Below are 19,917 nucleotides of genomic sequence, written 5' to 3'. Positions count from 1 at the left end.
CACGTGAGAATCTTATTGGCGATAAAGCCTTGGAACAACCAAAAAAATCAGGAAGTTTGTGCCCTTTACTCATAAAAAAAATGAGGATCTCTTTACCCTTACTTTCAACAAATTTAAAAGCACAAATGTGATAGTTGTAAAAAGCAGGTACATAAAGATATCAGGTAATAGCTAACCACTAGATGGAGATGGAAAAACAACTATTTTCTGCAGTGGCATTTTTGCTTTTATTAATACCCTCGGAAACACTCGTGAGAACAAAACAAACAACCATCTACTGAAACAGATGTTGATGACCCTGATCATTAAAAATTCTAACCAAGAAAAGTAAAATACTTTTTAAAAAAGACTTTAAAGTTATTAATACACCATTCTGGCATTTAATGGAGTAAGCTCCAGTTATCTGAAAATTTCACCTATGTAGGGTAAAACTGATGGTACCAGGTGTTAAAGTGATAATCATACCTGGGGAATTCAGAATGTTAAAAAAATTGCTGGTTTCTGTATAAACTACCATTGCTGTGTGGTTCATTTTAAGTCTCAAAACTGGCCAAGAATAGTCTTTTTTTTTTTTAATTGGAAATACTTCCAATTTACAATAATGTTGCAAAAGTGGTAAACTCCCATATACCCTTCACCTATATACACGAAGTGTTGACGTTTTGCCACATTTGCTGACAGCTTGCCTCTTGATCCCCAAATACTTACGCATATTTCTCCCCAAAACAAGGACCTTTAGTTTGTCCCAGTGTTGGTGGTGTTAACTTTGGCCACTTGGACGTAGTGGTGCAGAATCACTTTTTTTTTTTCAATTAAAAGAAACAATTGTTGATTAATTTTAATTTTGGGAAATTAGTTGTATGTGAATATGTAAAATACACATAAAATTTGCCATCTTAAAGGACAGTATCCAGTTAGTGGCAATACAAGCATTCCCTTTGTTGTGCAACAGTCACTGCCTTCCATCTCTGGAAATCTTTTCGGCTTGCAGAAGTGAAGCTGTACCCATTGAACAGTAACTCCTTATTCCCCTCTCTCCCAAGCCTGGCAAGCACCATTCTACTTTGTCTCCGATTTTGACTGCTCTAGATGTCTCATGTAAGTGGAATCATACATAATTCTTTTTTGACTGGATCATTCATTCAGTTAGCATAAATGTCGTCAAGGTTCTCCTCTGGGGTAGCATGTGAAAGAATTTTATTTTAAGGCCGAATAATATTCTATCATGTATATACCACATTTTGTCTATCCATTTCGTTGATGGACACTTGGGTTGCTTCCACCTTCTGGCTATTGTGAATAATGCTGCCATGAATATGGGTATACAAATATTTCTTTGACACTCTGCTTTAAATTCTTTCATGTATATAGCCAGAAGTGGAATTGCTGGATCGTATGGTAATTCTATTTTTAAAATTTTTTATTATTATTTTTTTAAATTTTTTTTGCGGTATGCGGGCCTGTCACTGTTGTGGCCTCTCCCGTTGCGGAGCACAGGCTCCGGACGCGCAGGCTCAGCGGCCATGGCTCACGGGCCCAGCCGCTCCGCGGCATGTGGGATCTTCCCGGACCGGGGCACGAACCGGAGTCCCCTGCACCGGCAGGCGGACTCTCAACCACTGCACCACCAGGGAAGCCCCAGTTATTATTTTTTTTTATTTAATTTTTTTTTTGGCTGCATCGGGTCTTAGTTGAGGCATGCAGGATCTTTCGTTTCAGCGCGGGCTCTTCAATGTGGCACGTGCTTCTCTCTAGTTCTGGTGTGCGGGCTCCAGGGCATGTGGGCCCTGTAGTTTGCAGCACGTGGGCTCTCTTGTTGAGGCATGTGGGCTCAGTAGTTGTGGCGTGCGGGCTTAGTTGCCCCGTGGCATGTGGGATCTCAGTTCCCCGACCAGAGATTGAACCCGAGTCCCCTGCATTAGAAGGCAGATTCTTTACTGCTGGACCACCAGGGAAGTCCCTGGTAATTCTATTTTTATTTTTTTTTAATGGCTGCACCATTTAACATTCTCACCAACAGTACAAAAGGGTTCTGATTTGTCCACACCCTCACCAACACTTATTTTCTGGTTTTTTGATAGTAGCCATCCTAATGGATGTGAAATAGTATTTCATTGTGATTTTGATTTGCATTTCCCTAATAATTAGTGATATTGATTATCATTTTGTATTCTTATTGGTGCTTTGGGTATCTTCTTTGAAGAAATATCTATTCAAATCCTTTGCCCAGTTTAAAGTAAGTTTTTCCTTGTTGAGTTGTCAGAGTGCTTTATGTATTCTGGATAACTCTATCAGGCATAAGATTTGCAAATTTTTTCCCATTCCTTGGGTTGTATTTTCAACTCTGTTAATTGTACCCTCTGACACACAGTTGATTTAAATTTTGATGTAGTTCTATTTATCTTTTTCCTCTTTGATTGCTGTGCTTTTGTGGTATCCAAGAAATTATTGTCAAATCCAATGTCATGAAACTTTTTTTTTTTCCTTTTCCATGCAGTTTTTATTTTTGCCTTTTCCAACAACAGTGTTGTTCATTTTTTTAAATTTTTATTTTACAGTGTTGTGTTTACACAACACTGAAACACTGTTGTGTATACAGTGTTTCAGGTATACAGCAAAGTGAGTCAGTTATACATATACATATATATACTTTTTTAGATTCTTTTCCCCTAAATGCCATTACATAGTATTGAGTAGAGTTCCCTGTGCTATACAGTAGGTCCTTATTAGTTATCTCTTTTATATAGAGTAGTGTGTATATGTCCATCCCAATCTCCCAATTTATCCCTCCACCTGCCCTTACGCCCAGTAACCATTAGTTTGTTTTCTACATCTGTAACTCTTTCTGTTTTGTAGATAAGTTCATTTGTACCCTTTTTTTAGATTCCACATATAAGCAGTATCATATGATATTTCTCTTTCTCTGTCTGACTTACTTCACTCAGTACGACAACCTCTAGGTCCATCCATGTGGCTGCAAATGGTATTATTTCATTCCTTTTTATGGCCGAGTAATATTCCATTGTATATATGTACCACATCTTCTTTATCCATTCCTCTGTTGATGGACATTTAGGTTGCTTCCATGTGCTGGCTACTGTAAATAGTGCTGCAATGAACATCGGGGTGCATGCATCCTTTCGAATTATGGCTTTCTCTAGATATATGCCTGGGAGTGGGATTGCTGGATCATATGGTAGCTCTATTTTCAGTTTCTTAAGGAACCTCCATACTGTTCTCCATAATGGCTGTACCAATTTACATTCCCACTTACAGTGTAGGAGGGTTCCCTTTTCTCCACACCCCTTCCAACATTTATTGTTTGTAGATTTTTTGATGATTCATGAAGTTTTCTTATGTTTTCCTGTAAGAGTTTTATCTCTTACTTTAGGTCTTTGATCCATTTTGAGTTAACTTGCATTTGATATAAGGTAAGCATACTTTTTTTTTTTTTTGACATGTAAATATCTAGTTTTCCCAACACCATTTGTTGAAAAGATTGTCCTTTCCCATTTAATGGTCTTGGCACCCTTGTCAAAAATTATCTGACCATATATGTTATTTCTGGACTCCATCAGTCTATGTTTCTCTTTGTGCCAGTCTGATACTTCTTTGACTACTGTAGTTTAGTATTAAAATTTGAAATCAGAAAGTGTGAGTCCTCATACGTCATTCTTTTTCAGGACTGTTTTTGCTATTTGGGATCATTTGAGATTTCATATGAATTTTAGGATGAATTATACTGTTTCTGCAGTAAACATCATTGGGATTTTGATAGGGTTTGTATTGGTTCGGTAGATCACTCTGGGTAGTACTGACATCCTAAGAATCTCCCAATCTATGAACACAGGGTGTCTTTCCATGTATTGTTTTCTTTAACTTCTTTCAGCAACATTTTGTCGTTTTCGGTGCACAAGTCTTTCACCTCCTTGGTTAAGTTTAGTCCTAAGCATTCTTTTTGATGCTATTGTAAATGGAATTTTCTTAATTCCCTTTTAGGATTTTTCATTGTTAACATGCAGAAATGCAACAAGTTTTTTCATATTAATTTTATATCGTTCAACTTTGCTGAATTGTTTTATTCTAACAGGTGTGTGTGGGTGTGTGAGTGTAGAATCTTTTGGCATGTCTATATTTAAGAGCATGTCTGCAGACATTATTTTTCATTATTTTTCTTCTTCCTTTCCAGTTTGGTTGACTTATTTCTTTTTCTTGTGAAATTGCTCTAGCTAGGACTTCCAGTACCATTTGATTAGAAGTCTCAAAAATAGGCATCCTTAATTTTTCCTGATCTTAGAGGAAAAGCTTTCAGTCTTTCACCATTGAGTGTGATGTGAGCTTGTCATGTATGGCCTTTATTATGTTGTTATAGTTTCCTTCTATTCAGTTTGTTGAATGTTTTCATCATGAAAAGATGTTGAATTTTGTCAAATGCTTTTTCTGCATCAGTTGAGATGGTCATGTGGTTTTTGCCCTTTATTCTGTTAATGTGATGTGTTACACTGATTGATTTTTGTGTTTTGAACCATACTTGGATTCTAAGAATAAATTCCTCATGGACTTCCCTGCTGGTGCAGTGGTTAAGAATCCGCCTGACGATGCAGGGGACAGGGGTTCGAGCCCTGGTCCAGGAAGATCCCACATGCCACGGAGCAACTAAGCCCATGCACCACAACTACTGAAGCCTGCTCGGCTAGAGGCCGTGCTCTGCAACAAGAGAAGCCACTGCAACGAGAAGCCTGGGCACCGCAACAAAGAGTAGCCCCGGCTCACCGCAACTAGAGAAAAGCCCACGCGCAGCAACGAAGATCCAACACAGCCAAAAATAAAATAAATAAATTTATTATTTTTTTTTTGCGGTACGCGGGCCTCTCACTGTTGTGGCCTCTCCCGTTGCAGAGCACAGGCTCCGGACGCACAGGCTCAGCGGCCATGGCTCACGGGCCTAGCTGCTCCACGGCATGTGGGATCTTCCCGGACCGGGGCACGAACTCATGTCCCCTGCATCGGCAGGCGGACTCTCAACCACTGCGCCACCAGGGAAGCCCAATAAATTTATTTTTTAAAAAAGAATAAATCCCTCTTGGTCATGGTGCATAATTCTTTTATGTGCTATTGAATTTATTGGCTAAAATTTTGTTGAGGATTTTTTAAAAAACATTTCCCAGAAATAAAAAGCCATAATTTTGTTGTCATCAACAGCATTCATCACAGAGTGACTAAAATTTTTGTTCACCTCTACTGTCTTAATATTACTTGAATATTCTCTTGCTTTTATGGTTAAAATCATTGAACACCTATGATACCTAATGAATGTGTATTCTTGCCTATATTATATGCTATAGTCATATGATTCCTAGACTGGCACTGATCTTACTGTTCACTGATATTTCTTACTCAACAGATGGCCTAAAAATCACTCTAATAGCAACTTGTATTTTAACTTTAATTTGGCAAAGTTATTTTTCTAGCTACTCTGGCAGTGTGGCCTAATTCAACTTCTTAATTTGATAATACACAATCCTATTGTATATAGCAAGAGAATTATCATAACATATTGACTCTTCCCCTTCTCTACTGGTAGGAATAAAGGGTTAATAAGTAACCAAATATCTGTAGTGAAACAATTCAGAATTTTAAAGGCAATCTCTAATTACTCTGTTCTAACATTTGATACAAGTTCTTTATTTTTGAAAATGTGGTAATATGTACAGTTTATCCACATATAAAGTTATGTCTTAACTAAACTGAAAGTTAAGAGATAATTGTTTAGTATCTATACAACTTTTATTGCTAAGAGCTCTTTTTCTTAGTCATAATACATTTTTGAAAATAATTCACAAGTTTCGAGAGTTTCATGTGAGTCCATTATAGCATGAGAAATAGATTGTCTTTTTAGTTCAATAAATTTTATTTTCCTAGGGTTTGAAAATAAAAGACTATCAGCTTATACAGAAATTCAGTTTAACAAACATTTATGTTTAGATCATGATACTTAATGATGTAGGGAATCTCAAGGTGTAGAAAGTATGATCCCAGCTTCGAGATGTTTATAATCTTGGAAATAAGTAGAAATGCCTCACTCTAATGACAATAATAAGCATCAGTTAGAGATTGTTAGTTTGAACAACCTTACAGTCATCTGACACATAATCATCTTTGTCATATCAAAATTCAAAAAGTCATTCTGAAGAGGACCTTCACTGAGTTACATGTGAATAATACAGGCCTACAGGTTTATTTACTTTATTGTAAGACATGGACACAAGAGGATTGTTCTTCCCCTGTGTTGAGGATGTTTCCACCTATCTCGTTCAATATCCCCATTTAATTTTCCTTGTAACAATTCTTTTAAACATGGATCTTTTAAAGAATTGATATACTTCCTTACACTGAATTGTGACAATTTTGAAAGCCAATAATATCTTTTCATTTATTTTGCAGGAGGGGGTGTGAATTACTAGCATTAAAGTTATTTTTAAATAACCTTTTAATATTTTAGACTGAAGTAGTGGGTTTTTGTTTTGTTTTTATTGAGATATAATTGACACATTATATTAGTTTCAGGTGTACACCATAATGATTCAATATTTGTATATATTGTAAAATGGTCACTCACTGCAGTGAGTCTAGTTAACATCCATCGCCATACATAGTTGAGAATTTTTTTCTTGTGATGAGAATTTACCAGATCTACTCTCTTAGCAACTTTCAAATATGCACTACAGTGTTATTAACTATAGTTGCTATGCTGTACATTACCTCGCCATGACTTATTTATAACTGGAAGTTTGTACCTTTTGATTCCTCTCACCTACTTCACCCATAACCCCACCCACCGTTCGCTGAGTATTTTTCTTTTTTTTTTTTTGGCCGTAAGCTGGCCTCTCACTGTTGTGGCCTTTCCCGTTGCGCAGGACAGGCTCCAGACGCGCAGGCTCAGCGGCCATGGCTCACGGGCCCAGGCGCTCCACGGCATGCGGGATCCTCCCGGATCGGGGCACGAACCCGTATCCCCTGCATCGGCAGGCGGACTCTCAACCACTGCACCACCAGGGAAGCCCCGCTGAGAATTTTTGAATCAATATTCATCAGGGATATTGGTCTGTAGTTTTCTTGTCTTGTACTGTCTTTCTCTAGTTTTGGCCTCAAGGTAATACTGGCCTCAGAGTTTGGAATTTGGAAGTGTTCCCTCTTCCATTTTCTTTTGGAATAATTTGAGGAGGATTGACGTTAATTCTTTTCATGTTTGATAGAATTCACCAGTGAAGCCATCTTGTCCTGGACTTTTCTTTGGTGGAGGTTTTTGATTACTGTTTCAATCTCCTTACTAGTTCTTTTCTTTTCTTTTCTTTCCTTTTTTGACTTCACCACGTGGTACGTGGGATCTCAGTTTCCCAACCAGGAATCGAACCCATGCCCCCTGCATTGGAAGCACGGAGTACTAACCACTGGACCTCCGGGGAAGTCCCTCATTCTCCTTACTAGTTATGGATCTATTCATATTTGTATTTCCTCATGATTCTGTTTTGGTACATTGTGTTTCTAGAAATTTGTCCATTTTATCTAGGTTACCCTATTTGTTGACATACAGTTCATAGTACTCCCTTATAATTCTTTTTATTTCTGTAAAATTAGTGGTAATATCCCTTCCTTGATGGCTGATTTTAGTTATTAGAGTCATCTCTTTTTCTTAGTCACTCTAGCTAAAGTTCAATTTTGCTGATCTTTTCAATGAACCAAGTCTTTGTTTTGCTTTTTCTTTCTTTTTTCTATATTTCGTTTCTCTCTGCTCTAATCTTTATTATTTTCTTGCTTTTGCTCTGAGTTTAGTTGTTATTTTTCTCGTTTTTTACGGTGCAAAGTTAGGTTGTTGGTTTCAGATTTTTTTAATATAACAACAATTATAGATTTATCTCTTAGCATTACTTTTGCTGCATCCCATAAGTTTGGGTATGTTGTATTTTCATTTTCAGTTATCTCAAGACATTCTCTAATTCCCATTGTGATTTCTTTGAGCCATCAGAGGTACTGTGTAAATTCCATATATTTGTGGATCTTCCTGTTTTCTTTTGCCATTGATTTCTCTAGTTTCTTCCGTCATGATCAGAAAAGATACTTTGTATGGTTTCAGTCCTTTAAAATTTAGTAGGAGTTGTTTGTGGCCTTACATCTGGTCTATCCCAGAGAATATTCCATGTGCACTTGAGAATAATGTATATTCTGCTATGGTTGAGTGACACATTCTGCATATATCTGCTAGGTCTAGTTAGTGTCTACAGTATTATTCAAGGCCTCTCTTTCCTTACTGATCTACTGTCTTGCTGTTCTGCCCATTATTGAAAGGGGGTATTGAAGTTTTCTTCTGTTTTTGTAAATCTGTCTATTTCTCCCTTTAATTCTGTCACTGTTTGCTTTACATATTTAAGAGCTCTGATGTTTGCTATATATGTGTGTGTGTTTATATGTTATACATTCTTGGTGAATTGACCTTTTCATCATTATATAATGTCCTTCTTTGTCCCTTATAACAGATTTTGACTTAAAAGTCTACTTTGCATATGAAGTGTATGAAGGTTTCCTTTTCTCCATATCCTCACCAACACTTGTTATTTGTTGTGTTTTTGGTAATAGCTCTTCTGACAGGTGTGAAGAGGAGAAAGCTCATTGTGGCTTTGATTTTCATGTCCCTGATGATTGAGGATCTTCTCTGTTGGCCATCATTATGTTTTCTTTGGAAAAGTGTCTATTTATGTCTTCTGCCCATTTTTTAATCACATTTTTTTCTATTGAGTTGTATGAGCTCTTTACATATTTTGGATATTAACCTCTTATCAGTATATGATTTGAAAATATTTTCTCCTAATCAATAAGTTGTCTTCTCACTTTGTTGATTGTTTTCTTTTCTGCACAATAGCTTTTTAGTTTGATACAGTTCCATTTGTTTATTTTTGCTTTTGTTTCCCTTGCCTGAGGAGACATATCCAAAAAATATTTCTAAGGCCTGTGTCAAAGAGTGTACTGCCTATGTTTTTGTCTAGGAGTTTTATGGTTTTGGGTCTTACATTTAAGTCTTTAATGCATTTTGAATTTACTTTTATGCATGGTGTGAAAGAGTAGTCCAGTTTGATTCTTTTGCATGCAGCTGTCCATTTTTCCCAACACCATTTACTGAAGAAGCTGTCATTTCCTCATAGTACATTCTTGCCTCCTTTGCCGTAGATTAATTGCCCATATACATGTGAGTTCACTCTGGGCTTTCTATTCAGTTCCATTGATCTGTGTCTGGTTTTATGCCAGTACCATTCTATTTTGATTACTGTAGCTTTGTACTGTAGTTTGAAATCAGGGAGTGTAATACCTCCAGCTTTGTTCTTCTTTCTCAAGATTGTTTTGGCTATTTGGGGTCTTTTGTGTTTCCATACAAATTTTAGAATTATTTGTTCTAGTTCTGTGAAAAACATCATGGGTATTTTAGTAAGGTGTGCATTGAATCTGTAGATTGCCTTGGGCAATATGGTCATTTTAACAACATTAATTCTTCTGATAAATGAACATGATACATTTTTCCATCTGTGTCATCTTCAGTTTCTTTCATCAGTGTCTTATAGTTTTCTGAGTACAGGTCTTTTACTTCCTTAGTTAGATTTATTCCTATGTATTTTATTCTTTTTGATGTGATTGTAAATGGGATGTTTTCTTAATTTCTCTTTCTGATCGTTGTTATTGTATAGAAGTGCAACAGATTTTTGTATATTAACTTTATATCTTGCAACTTTACAAAATTCATTGATGAGCTTTAGTAGTTTTTTTGGTGGTGTCTTGAGGGTTTTCTATGTATAGTATCATGTCATCTGCAGACATTGACAGTTTTACTTCTTCCTTTCCAATTTGGATTCTTTTTATTTCTTTTTCTTGTTTAATTGCTGTGGCTAGGACTTCCAACACCATGTTAAATAAAAGTGGAGAGACTGGGCATCCTTGTCTTGTTCCTGATCTTAGAGGAAATGATTTCAGCTTTTCACTATTGAATATGATGCTAGCTGTGGGCTTATCATACGGCCTTTATTATGTTGAGGTATATTCCCCCTATACCCACTTTTGGAGACTTTATCATAAATGGATATTGAATTTTGTCAGAAGTTTTTTCTGCATTGAGATGATCATATTTTTAATCTTCAATTTGTTAATGTGGTGTATCACATTGATTTGCAGATATTGAACCATCCTCACATCCCTGGGATATATCCCGCTTGATTATGGTGTATGATCCTTTTAATGTATTGTTGAATTTGGTTTGCTAGTATTTTGTTGAGGAATTTTACATCTATGTTCATCATTGGCATATAATTGTTCATAGTAATTTCTTATGATCTTTTGTATTTCTGTGATAACAGTTGTAACTTATCCTTTTTCATTTCAGATTTTATTGCATTTGGCTATCTCTCCTTTTTTTTCTTAATGAGTCCAGCCAAAGACTTCTCAATTTTGTTACTTTTTTCAAAAAAACAGCTCTTAGTTTCTTTAATCTTTTCTAGTATTTTTAGTCTCTATTTTATTTATATCTGCTCTGATTTTTATGATTTCTTTCTTTCTACTAACATTAGGTTTTGTTTGTTCTTCTTTTTCTAGTTCCTTTAGGTGTAAGGTTAGGTTGTTTATTTGAGATATTTTTGTTTCTTTCTTTTTTTTTTTTTTTGCAGTACGCGGGCCTCTCACTGTTGTGGCCTCTCCCGTTGCAGAGCACAGGCTCTGGATGCACAGGCTCAGCGGCCATGGCTCACGGGCCCAGCCACTCCGCGGCATGTGGGATCTTCCCGGACTGGGGCACGAACCCACGTCCTCTGCATTGGCAGGTGGACTCTCAACCACTGCGCCACCAGGGAAGCCCGAGATATTTTTGTTTCTTGAGGTCAAGGCTTGTACAGCTATAAACTTCCCTCTTAGAACCACTTTTACTGTATCCTATAAATGCTGGGTCATTTTGTTTTCATTTTCATTTGTCTCCAGGTATTTTTTGACTCCCTCATTGATTTCTTTAGTGCTCCACTGGTTGTTTAGTAGCATACTGTTTAGCCTCCACGTGTATGTGATTTTTGCAGTTTTTTTCTTATAGCTGATTTCTAGTCTAATAGCATTGTGGTTGGAAAAGATGCTTTGTATGATTTCAGTGTTCTTAAATTTACTGAGAATTGTTTAATGGCCTGGCATATGACCTATCCTGGATAATGTTCTATGAGTACTTGAAAAGAATGTATTCTGCTGCTTTTGGATGGAATGTTTTATATATATGTATATCTTTCTGTCTCTCTCTCCCTCTCTCTCTCTCACTCTCTCTCTCTCTCTTTCTCTCTTTCTCTCTTTCTCTCTTTCTTTTCTTTTCTTTCCTTTCTTTTTTCCATCTGGAATAATGTGTTATTTAAAGCCAATGTTTCCTTACTGATTTTCTGTCTGGATGATCTGTCCATTGATGTAAATGTGGCTTTTTTTTGGTCATGCCATGCAGTTTGCAGGATGTCAGTTCCCCGACTAGGGATTGAACCCAGGCCATGGCAACGAAAGCCCAGAATCCTAACCACTAATTCCCTACCAGGCAACTCCAGTAAGTGGAGTTTTAAAGTCCCCTTATATTATTGTGTTACTGTCAATTTCTCCCTTTGTGTTAATACTTGCTTTATGTGTTCAGATGCTCCTATGTTGGGTGCATATATATTTGCAATTGTTATATCTTCTTGGATTGATCCCTTGAGCATTACATGATGTCGTTCTTTTCCTCTTGTTACAGGTTTTGTCTTAAAGTCTATTTTGTCTGATATAAGTATTGCTACCCCAACTTTCTTTTTGTTTTCATTTACATGGAATACCTTTTTCCATCCTCCTACTTTCAATCTGTGTGTGTCTTTAGCTCTGAAGTGAGTCTCTTATAGGCAGCATACATATAGCTTTTGTTTTTGTATTCATTCAGCCACTCATGTCTTTTGATTGGAGCGTTTAGTCCATTTACAGTTAAAGTAATTATTGATAGGTATGTACATATTGCTATTTTGTAAATTGTTTTGAGGTTATTTTTGTAGTTCTTTTTTGTTCTTCTTTTGTTCTCTTCCCTTGTGATTTGATGACTATCTTTAGTGCTATGTTTGAATTCCTTTCTTCTTCCTGTATGTGTATCTATTACAGATTTTTGGTTTGTGGTTACTGGGAGGTTTATATATAGTAATCTATATATATGTGATGAAGTTGCTGATCTCTTAAGTTCAAATGCATTTTAACAACCCTGCATTTTTACCCCCTACCATGTTTACTGTTTTTGCCATCATATTTTACATCATGCTTTGTCTGTGTATCCCTTAACTACTTATTGTGGATGTAAATGCTTTCACTCCTTTTGTATTTTAACCTTCCTATTAGCTTTATACATGGTTGATTTACTACATTTACTGTATATTTGCCTTTATCCATGAGCTTTTTCCTTTCATAATTTTCATGTTTCTATTTGTGGCCTTTTCTTTTTCACTTAGAGAAGTCCCTTTAACATTTTTTGTAAAGCTGGTTTGGTGGTGCTGAACTCTTAGTTTTTGCTTGTCTCTAAAGCTTTTGGTGTCTCCATCAAATCTGAATGAAAGCCTTGCTGGTACATTAATCTTAGTTGTAGGTTTTCCCTTTTCATCACCTTAACTATCATGCCACTCCCTTCTGGCCTGCAGAGTTTCTGCTGAAATGTCAGCTGATAGCCTTGTGGGAGTTCCCTTATATGTAACTTATTGCTTTTCCCTTGCTACTTTTAATATTCTCTCTCTATCTTTAATTTTTCCCATTTTAATGGCAATGTGTCTTTGAGTGCGCCTCTCTGGGTTGATCCTGTTTGGAAGTCTCTGTGCTTCCTGGACCTGGATGTCTCTTTCCTTTCCCAGGGAAGTTGGCTGTCTCCACTTCACTTAGTTCTTCTTCTGGGGTTTTATCCTGTTCCTTCATTTGGAATATATTCCTCTGTTGCCTCATTTTGTCTAATTTGCTGTTTTTACCTCTATGTATTTGGTAGGTTGGTTGCATTTTCTGACCTTGGAGAAGTGGCCTTTTGTAGGAGATGTCCTATGAGTCCCGGCAGCACACTCCTCTCTGGTCACCAGAGCTATATGCTGTAGGGGTGCCCCCATTTGGGCAGCGTGCATCCTTCTGTTGTGGCAGGCTGATTACTGTGGGTAGTCTGGTAGGTGTGGTTAGCCACCATCCGGTTGGTCTCCAGGCCCTGCCTTGTGCAGATGCTGCTGGCCACTGGTGGGCAGGGCTCGGTCATGACGCTGCTGGATACAGGGCCCCTGGGGTTCCAAGGGCTAGTGCTGGCCCACTGGTGGGCAGAGCTAGATTCTGGAGTGTCCTTTGAGTTTGGAGGAAGAGTGATTTATTTGTAGTTCTTGTCTTTGTTGTATGCTCTTTGAGCAAGAAGTTATATTTTTTGGCTAGACATAGTCTAGAAATAGAGAGGGTTCCCCTGGACCAGTTCTGTGTGAGACTGGCAGAGGTTAGTAAGCACTGGTCTTTTGAGGAGCTTACATGGTAGTTGACCAATGTAGTTATGTGTAGCCATTCCAAGCTGGCCTCTTCTGAAACCCATGTCAGGAAGATGTAGGACCAAGTCAAAGAGTCTGTGAGTTCCCAGGGGTCATGGACCGGGTCGATGTGGTTGTCTCCAGTTTGCTGAGCTAAACCAACACACAGCACTTCACATTTTGACATTTATTGTACTTACTTCTATGAGATGGTGTTATCTCTGTTTTATGAAGAAAGTAATGCCAAGGGAACAAGGTGCCACCGACCTGGTGAGTGGCAGAGCCAGAATTCAAGCTCAGACCTTCTGATTCCAGATCCTGTGTGCATTCCTGGCCACCTTATCAATTGGATCTTTTCCACGTGGAGTATGTGATAGCTTTTATTGTTCAGACTTTTCATGCCTTGGCTTTTATTTTCTGATCATTCCTAATGATTGCTATTCTCTTTGTACTGATGCAGTCAGAGAAAATCATGAGGTGGATAAAGCCATTTAAGTGTTTCTTGAGAAATGCTATTGTTCAATATGAAATTTGAAAAGGAATCAAATACAGTAGAGTTTCAGCATAATCATATTAAACTTGGAGGTGAATTCAGAATGAATTTGCTCTCATATCAACCAATTTTCTTTTCTAAAACCTTTTAAAGCAGAAAAGCAAAACTTTGTAAGTCAATCCCGTAGCATAGGTGGTCTTATAAGGACCATCCTGTACGTTTCTCTACTGAAAGGGAGAGGAACTAAAACCAGCCTTGTGCCTAGTCTGTGTTGGGTTAATTTTTTAATTAACTATAAGAACTCATCATTACCTTTTATTTTTTAAATTATATCAGTTCCAGGTGTACAGCATAATTGTTCAACATCTGCGTACACTACAGAGTGATCACCATCTATCATTACCTTTTAATAAGTAAGAAAATGTGTTCAAAATGAAATGACAGCCCAAAGTCACACAGTAAATAGCAAGCCATCCAAGGATCTGAAGTCAATTCTGCCTCCAAAGCTTTTGGTTATGCTCTGGTGTTTTCTGGAGGAAATGCTAGGATTTAAATATATGCTTGGAGTTTTTGTGCTGAGCCTGTAGTTGCTCTTGGACCTTGTTAAACTTCTGCCATCTGAAATGAACACCTGTGTCCGTTCTCTCCCAGGTCTTGCTGTTTTTGCTCAGTGCAATCACACCTTGAATAACAAATGGAGACCTCAGGACACTGACAAAGCTAAATCCTAATGAAGCGCCTCAGTGGGTCACAGCCACGTAGGAGCTGAGATTCAGCCAAACTGGTAGATGGTTTGATGACAACCTCCTTCAGACATCATATTCATTGATTTTCGTTAGAGCTGAGGACCTGGGGGGGAGGTTTTGAACTTTGCCCACTACTGGGTTTGATTATTGATTGGATTAATGGGCTGGAGTGGCCCAGACAGAGGCCCGCTTGCAGGGATTATGGGAGCCCTGAGAGAAAAGGATTCACCATAAGAGAAGGATCAGGTGACGGAGCAAGCCCGTCTTCCCGAGAAGATGGAATGTTGGAGGGAACGTGTAGTTCCAGGTATGTATGTCCTGACCCAGTCAATCTGGAGATACACCACCCTGAGAAGCCGTATACTTATTCCAAAACTGAGCACTTGCCATTGCTCAAAATATTTAACAAACCGCGACATCATCTTCAGAGTCCCCTGAGTGTCCATAATGGTAAGAAACCGTTCTTTCAAGAAGAGCAGGCTTGGAACAAGAATGATAAGTTATTCAGAGCCGTATCTAATTGAGGCAGCTGAATCAAGATAATTATCTTTTGGGTCAAAAACCATGTGTTCTTGTACCCATGAGGGTGCACCTGGAGGAGGGCTTCCCGCCTGCTGCAGGAGTCATCGCAGCCTCCGGTGGCAGAGCTTCATTTTCTGCCCACTCACCCCTGCATGTTTTTTACATTATTATTTGTTTAATTGGAAAGTAAAAGCTGCCCCTGGTTGAAAAAGAAAACAGTTAACAGTGCAAAGGATGCAAGTGAAAATCTCCCTACCACACACAGACGATCACGTTTCCACTCTCTTACATGAGATAATGTGGTTCTAAATGGTCCCTTCTAAGAAAGGAAGTGAGGGCCCGGCACCCACACTGCTGTCACCTTTCTCTCCCACTCGCCACGCTCCTAATGGAGCACTCCTGCGGGTAAGACTTTTAGCACTTCGCTCCACAGAGAGGCACAGATAATCAAGAAATGCCCAAGGCAGGCCTTTGGGACTCCCCAGATTCTTAAACACCACCATAGCAGGGAACTGCCACTGCTCTGTACCCTGAAATTTTTCTTCTCCAGCTCTCTCACATCAGATCATTTTCTGTTCACGTCTACAGCCGACACTAATGGTTGGACTTCTTTTGGAAGAAGGGAGAGACAGAGGGAGGAAGGGAGGGGGAGAGAGATGAGAGAGAAGAAAAATGGGGGGGTGGCAGAAAGAGGAGAGGGGAAGTGGGGGACAGGACTTTTCACTCATGGCTATCGGGTTGTTATTAGTTGAACTGTGCTCCCTTCAAATTCATATGTTGAAGGTCTAACCCCCAGTACCTCAGAATGTGACCTTCTTTGGAAATAGGGTCATTGTAGATGACCAGTAATTAGTTAAGTTAGGATGAGGCCCTACAGAAGTAGGTGGGTCCCTAATCCAGTCTGACTGGTATTCTTATAAAAAGGGAAATTTGGAAACAGACCCACGGGGAGAACACCATGTCAAGAGGAAGACGGAAATCAGGGCGATGCTTCCACAAGCCAAGGAGTGCCAGAGATCGCCAGCAAAGCATCACAAACCAGGTGAGAGGCGTGAATAGAACCAGCCCTGCTGACACCTTGATTTTGGACTTCTGGCCTCCAGGACTGTGAGAGAATAAATATCTGTTGTTTAAGTCACTCAGTCTGTGGTACTTTGTTAGGGCAGCCCTAGACAACTAATGCTCCAGTCAAAGGCAAGCTGTTGGTACTCCAACCTCCCACATCAGTCAAGGAAGCCCAACAGTGAGGAGGAAAGTTTCGATTCTGGTGCCAGCATGCCCCTCACCTCCAGTACTTGCCGGCCCTGTCTACTGAATCCCCCCATAAATCTTCCACTTTTCAGTGGGGACCTACACAGTAACAAGAACCAGATAAACTAAAGGAGGCTGTCACTTGGGCCCTCCCACTGGTGCCCTGAGGGCAAGACTTAGAAGTTGCAGCCACCTCAAAGTTTGCCTCCTGGAGTCTCTGTGCCAAACGGACAGGGAAATGCTTCACGACGGACTTTTGAAGATGTTCCTCTATCTCTTCTAGCATTTAATGTTGCTAAAGAGAAATTTGCTTATGCCTTTGAAGATGACCTTTAAAAAAAAATCTCTCTAGAAGCTTTCCAGTGTCTATCTTTGATCTGAACATTCACAAGAGTGTGTATAGGCGTGGGTCTTTTTCTACTCCCTTTCTTGGCACTTGATGGCTTCTTTTAATTTGAAGACTTATCTCCTCAGTTCTGGGGCATTTTTTTCTATTATTTCTTCAATAATTTGTACTTTTTCATTTTTTTCTATTCTCTTTTTCTGTTATGCCGTTTAATCAGATGCTGGACACCTATATTTATGTGTTTTTTCTCCTTGTGTTATTTATGTATGAATATTTATTTTGTATTATGAGTTGTAATCCGATACTTATTTATTTTGTTGTTCAGATGGATCTAGCTTTGGCCATTGGGAACTCTTTCAGTTGGCTCCTATGTCTCTTTGACATAGCCGCATCTGTGTGTGTGTGTGTGTGTGTGTGTGTGTGTGTGTGTGTGTGTGTGTGTGTGTGTGTGTGTGTGTGTGTGTGTGTGTGTCTGTGTGTGTGTGTTGAGCAATTCCTTCCTTTCTGGCACTGTAAAATACTCCAGGCTCATCTTGTATATTTTCTGCCTCAGTCCTAGAATCAGACATTTCTCTGGGGATCCCTGGTTCCTTTTATTGGAGAATAGTATCGGAAACCAAGATCTGGGCACTAGTCATGCTTGTTGCTACTGCGGTGTTGCTGCGTCTAGGCCCTTCCAGCAAGAGCTGAGACAGAGCAAGGATATAAATGTGTGTATACCACCCCATGTATATAACCATATCTCTAAACATTTCTCTGTGTAACCACCTGTATCTGTGTTAAGCTAAACATGAATTTGTACTGATGTTTTCAACTCGAATCTATTACCTTATGGATTATTCTAGCCTCCTTCCCTTCCTTATCTGTAAGCTGCCACTCTAACAGGGAGAATCCTGGCTTCCACTCTCTGCCATCAGAATTGCTAACCCATACACCTAAGAGAAACAACGTTATCAACTCAAGTTCAGTTGTTATATGCAGTTATTTTTCCCTTTAGTCTTACAGACTCCACTCATTTCCAGGGTTACTTAGGTCAGCACCTTTACCCCAACCCCCTTAAGTGAGGCTGTTTCGTGTATTTGTGATACATGAGATTTTTTTTTTTTTGTCACAGTCTGCATTTCATTGTAGGATTTCCCCAAACTTCTAAATGATTTTTGAAATTTGCATATATTAAGGTTCACTTTTTATACTGAACTTCTGTGGGTTTTGACAGATGAATAATATCATGTATCCATCATTACAGTATATAGAGTAGTTTCACAGCCCCGCCCCCCCGCAAAACCTTCTGTTTCACCCATTCAACCTCTTCTTTCCCCCAAACCCTTGGCAACCACTGACTTTTTACTGTCTCTACAGTTTTACCTTTTCCAGAATATCATATGGTTGGACTTATACATTAAGTACCATTTTCAGACGGGCTTATTTCAATTAGCACTATGCATTTAAAGTTCATCCTTGTCTTTCGGTGGCTTGATAGCTCGTTTGAAAAATAATAATATTCCATTTATGCACATAGCACAATTTGTTTATCTGCTCAGCTATTGAAGGACATCTTTGCTATTTATACTTTTTGGCAATTAGCAAAAAGGCTGCTATAAACCTATCTGTGTAGGTTTTGTTTGGATATAAGTTTTCAAATTAGTTGGCTAAATATCTAGGCACACAATTGCTGGCTCATGTGTTGAGGCTATGTTTAGCAGTGTAAGAACTGCCAATCTATCTTCCAAAGTGGCTGTAGTATTTTGCTTTCCCACCAGCAATGACTAAAATTTCCCGTTGCTCCACAATCTTGACATTTAGTGTGGTCAGTGCTTTGGATTCCAGCTTCTCTAACAAGCTTGTAGTGGTATCTCCTTGTTGTTTTAATTTGAAATTCCCTAGTGGCATATGATGTTGGGCATCTTTTCATACGCTTATTTGCCACCTGTACATCCTCTTTGGTCAGTTGTCTGTTTAGATCTTTTGCCCGTTTTAAAATTGGGTCTCTGATTTATTTATTACATTTTTTCTTGTTTAAGGATATAATTTTCAAAAAAAATCTCTTTAAGGAAATTAAATTTTTCTTGTACAGTTTTCTTTTGTTTCCTGAATTTCTCTCTTTCCTCTGGAGTCAGTTTTACTATTTCTTTATTTGAGTTTTTTTACTTTCACATCAAGGGTTTTCTTCAAATATCCAGTGAGTCTTAGTTTGTATTTTTTCCTTTAAATATTCTTTTGTGGAAAATAAATAACACATACCAAAAAAGAAAATATGAAACAGAAATGTTAAGCTGAATGAATTTTTATCCAGATGAAGAAAGCGAACGTTGCCAGTATTACGCTAGAAGCCTTCTGTATGCCTCTGTCTATCAGAATTCTCTAACTTCCTGTCTCCCTCCCCAACCAGCTTATCACATTCTGACTCAATATAGTCATCTCCTTTTTTTAAAAGGTAGTTTTTACACCAGGCAAATATGCACCTATAAATACTGTGGTTGAGTATTCAGTCATCTTTTAAAATGTGAGACTAAGGTAATGTTTTAAAATATAGGAGGGACTTCCCTGGCGGTCCAGTGGTTAAGAACCTGCCTTCCAATGCAGGGGACGTGGGTTTGATCCCTGGTCAGGGATCTAGGGCCCACATGCCACGGGGCAACTAAGCCCGCGCACCACAACTACTGAGCACACGGGCCACAACTAGAGAGCCTGCATGCTGCAACTACAGAGCCCATGCACCACAACCACAGAGCCCACACACTCTGGAGCCCACACTCCACAACTAGACAGAAGCCCATGCACCACAATGAGGAGCCCGCGTGCCACAGCAGAGGATCCTGCATGCCGCAGTGAAGATCCTGTGTGCCACAACTAAGACTCCACACAGCCAAAAATAAAATAAATAAATAAAGTTTTAAAAAACAAGCAAGCAAACAAAAAACAGGAAAAGCTATAGGAATTGGCAGAGCCCACTGACTGGCAGGCTTTGCTTTAGGGTCATGAGGCAAGGGCCAGGCTTTGCACTGGGAATGC

General features: G+C 38.7%; 1 protein-coding gene across 4 annotated transcripts in view; it reads left to right on the top strand.

Annotated features, from left to right (window-relative positions):
* Positions 1-18,981, top strand: part of IWS1 (interacts with SUPT6H, CTD assembly factor 1) — a 68,276-nt gene extending 49,295 nt beyond the window's left edge. The window contains exons 14-15 of one of the 4 annotated variants that reach the window (XR_012333171.1): positions 14,692-16,350; positions 17,459-18,981. Coding sequence is in view for 1 of the 4 variants with exons in the window: in XM_073807829.1 (XP_073663930.1) it covers positions 14,692-14,727 (36 nt within the window). In the remaining 3 variants the exon portion in view is untranslated. Of the gene's footprint in view, positions 1-14,691; positions 16,447-17,458 lie in introns of those variants that run through there. The other 3 variants (XR_012333173.1, XR_012333172.1, XM_073807829.1) reach the window with 3 other exon arrangements.
* The last annotated feature ends 936 nt before the right edge of the window (positions 18,982-19,917 follow it).

This window comes from Tursiops truncatus, chromosome 7 (genome assembly GCF_011762595.2).
Source record: "Tursiops truncatus isolate mTurTru1 chromosome 7, mTurTru1.mat.Y, whole genome shotgun sequence".
Lineage (NCBI taxonomy): Eukaryota > Metazoa > Chordata > Mammalia > Artiodactyla > Delphinidae > Tursiops > Tursiops truncatus.
This window is presented reverse-complemented; position numbering and strand designations above follow the sequence as displayed.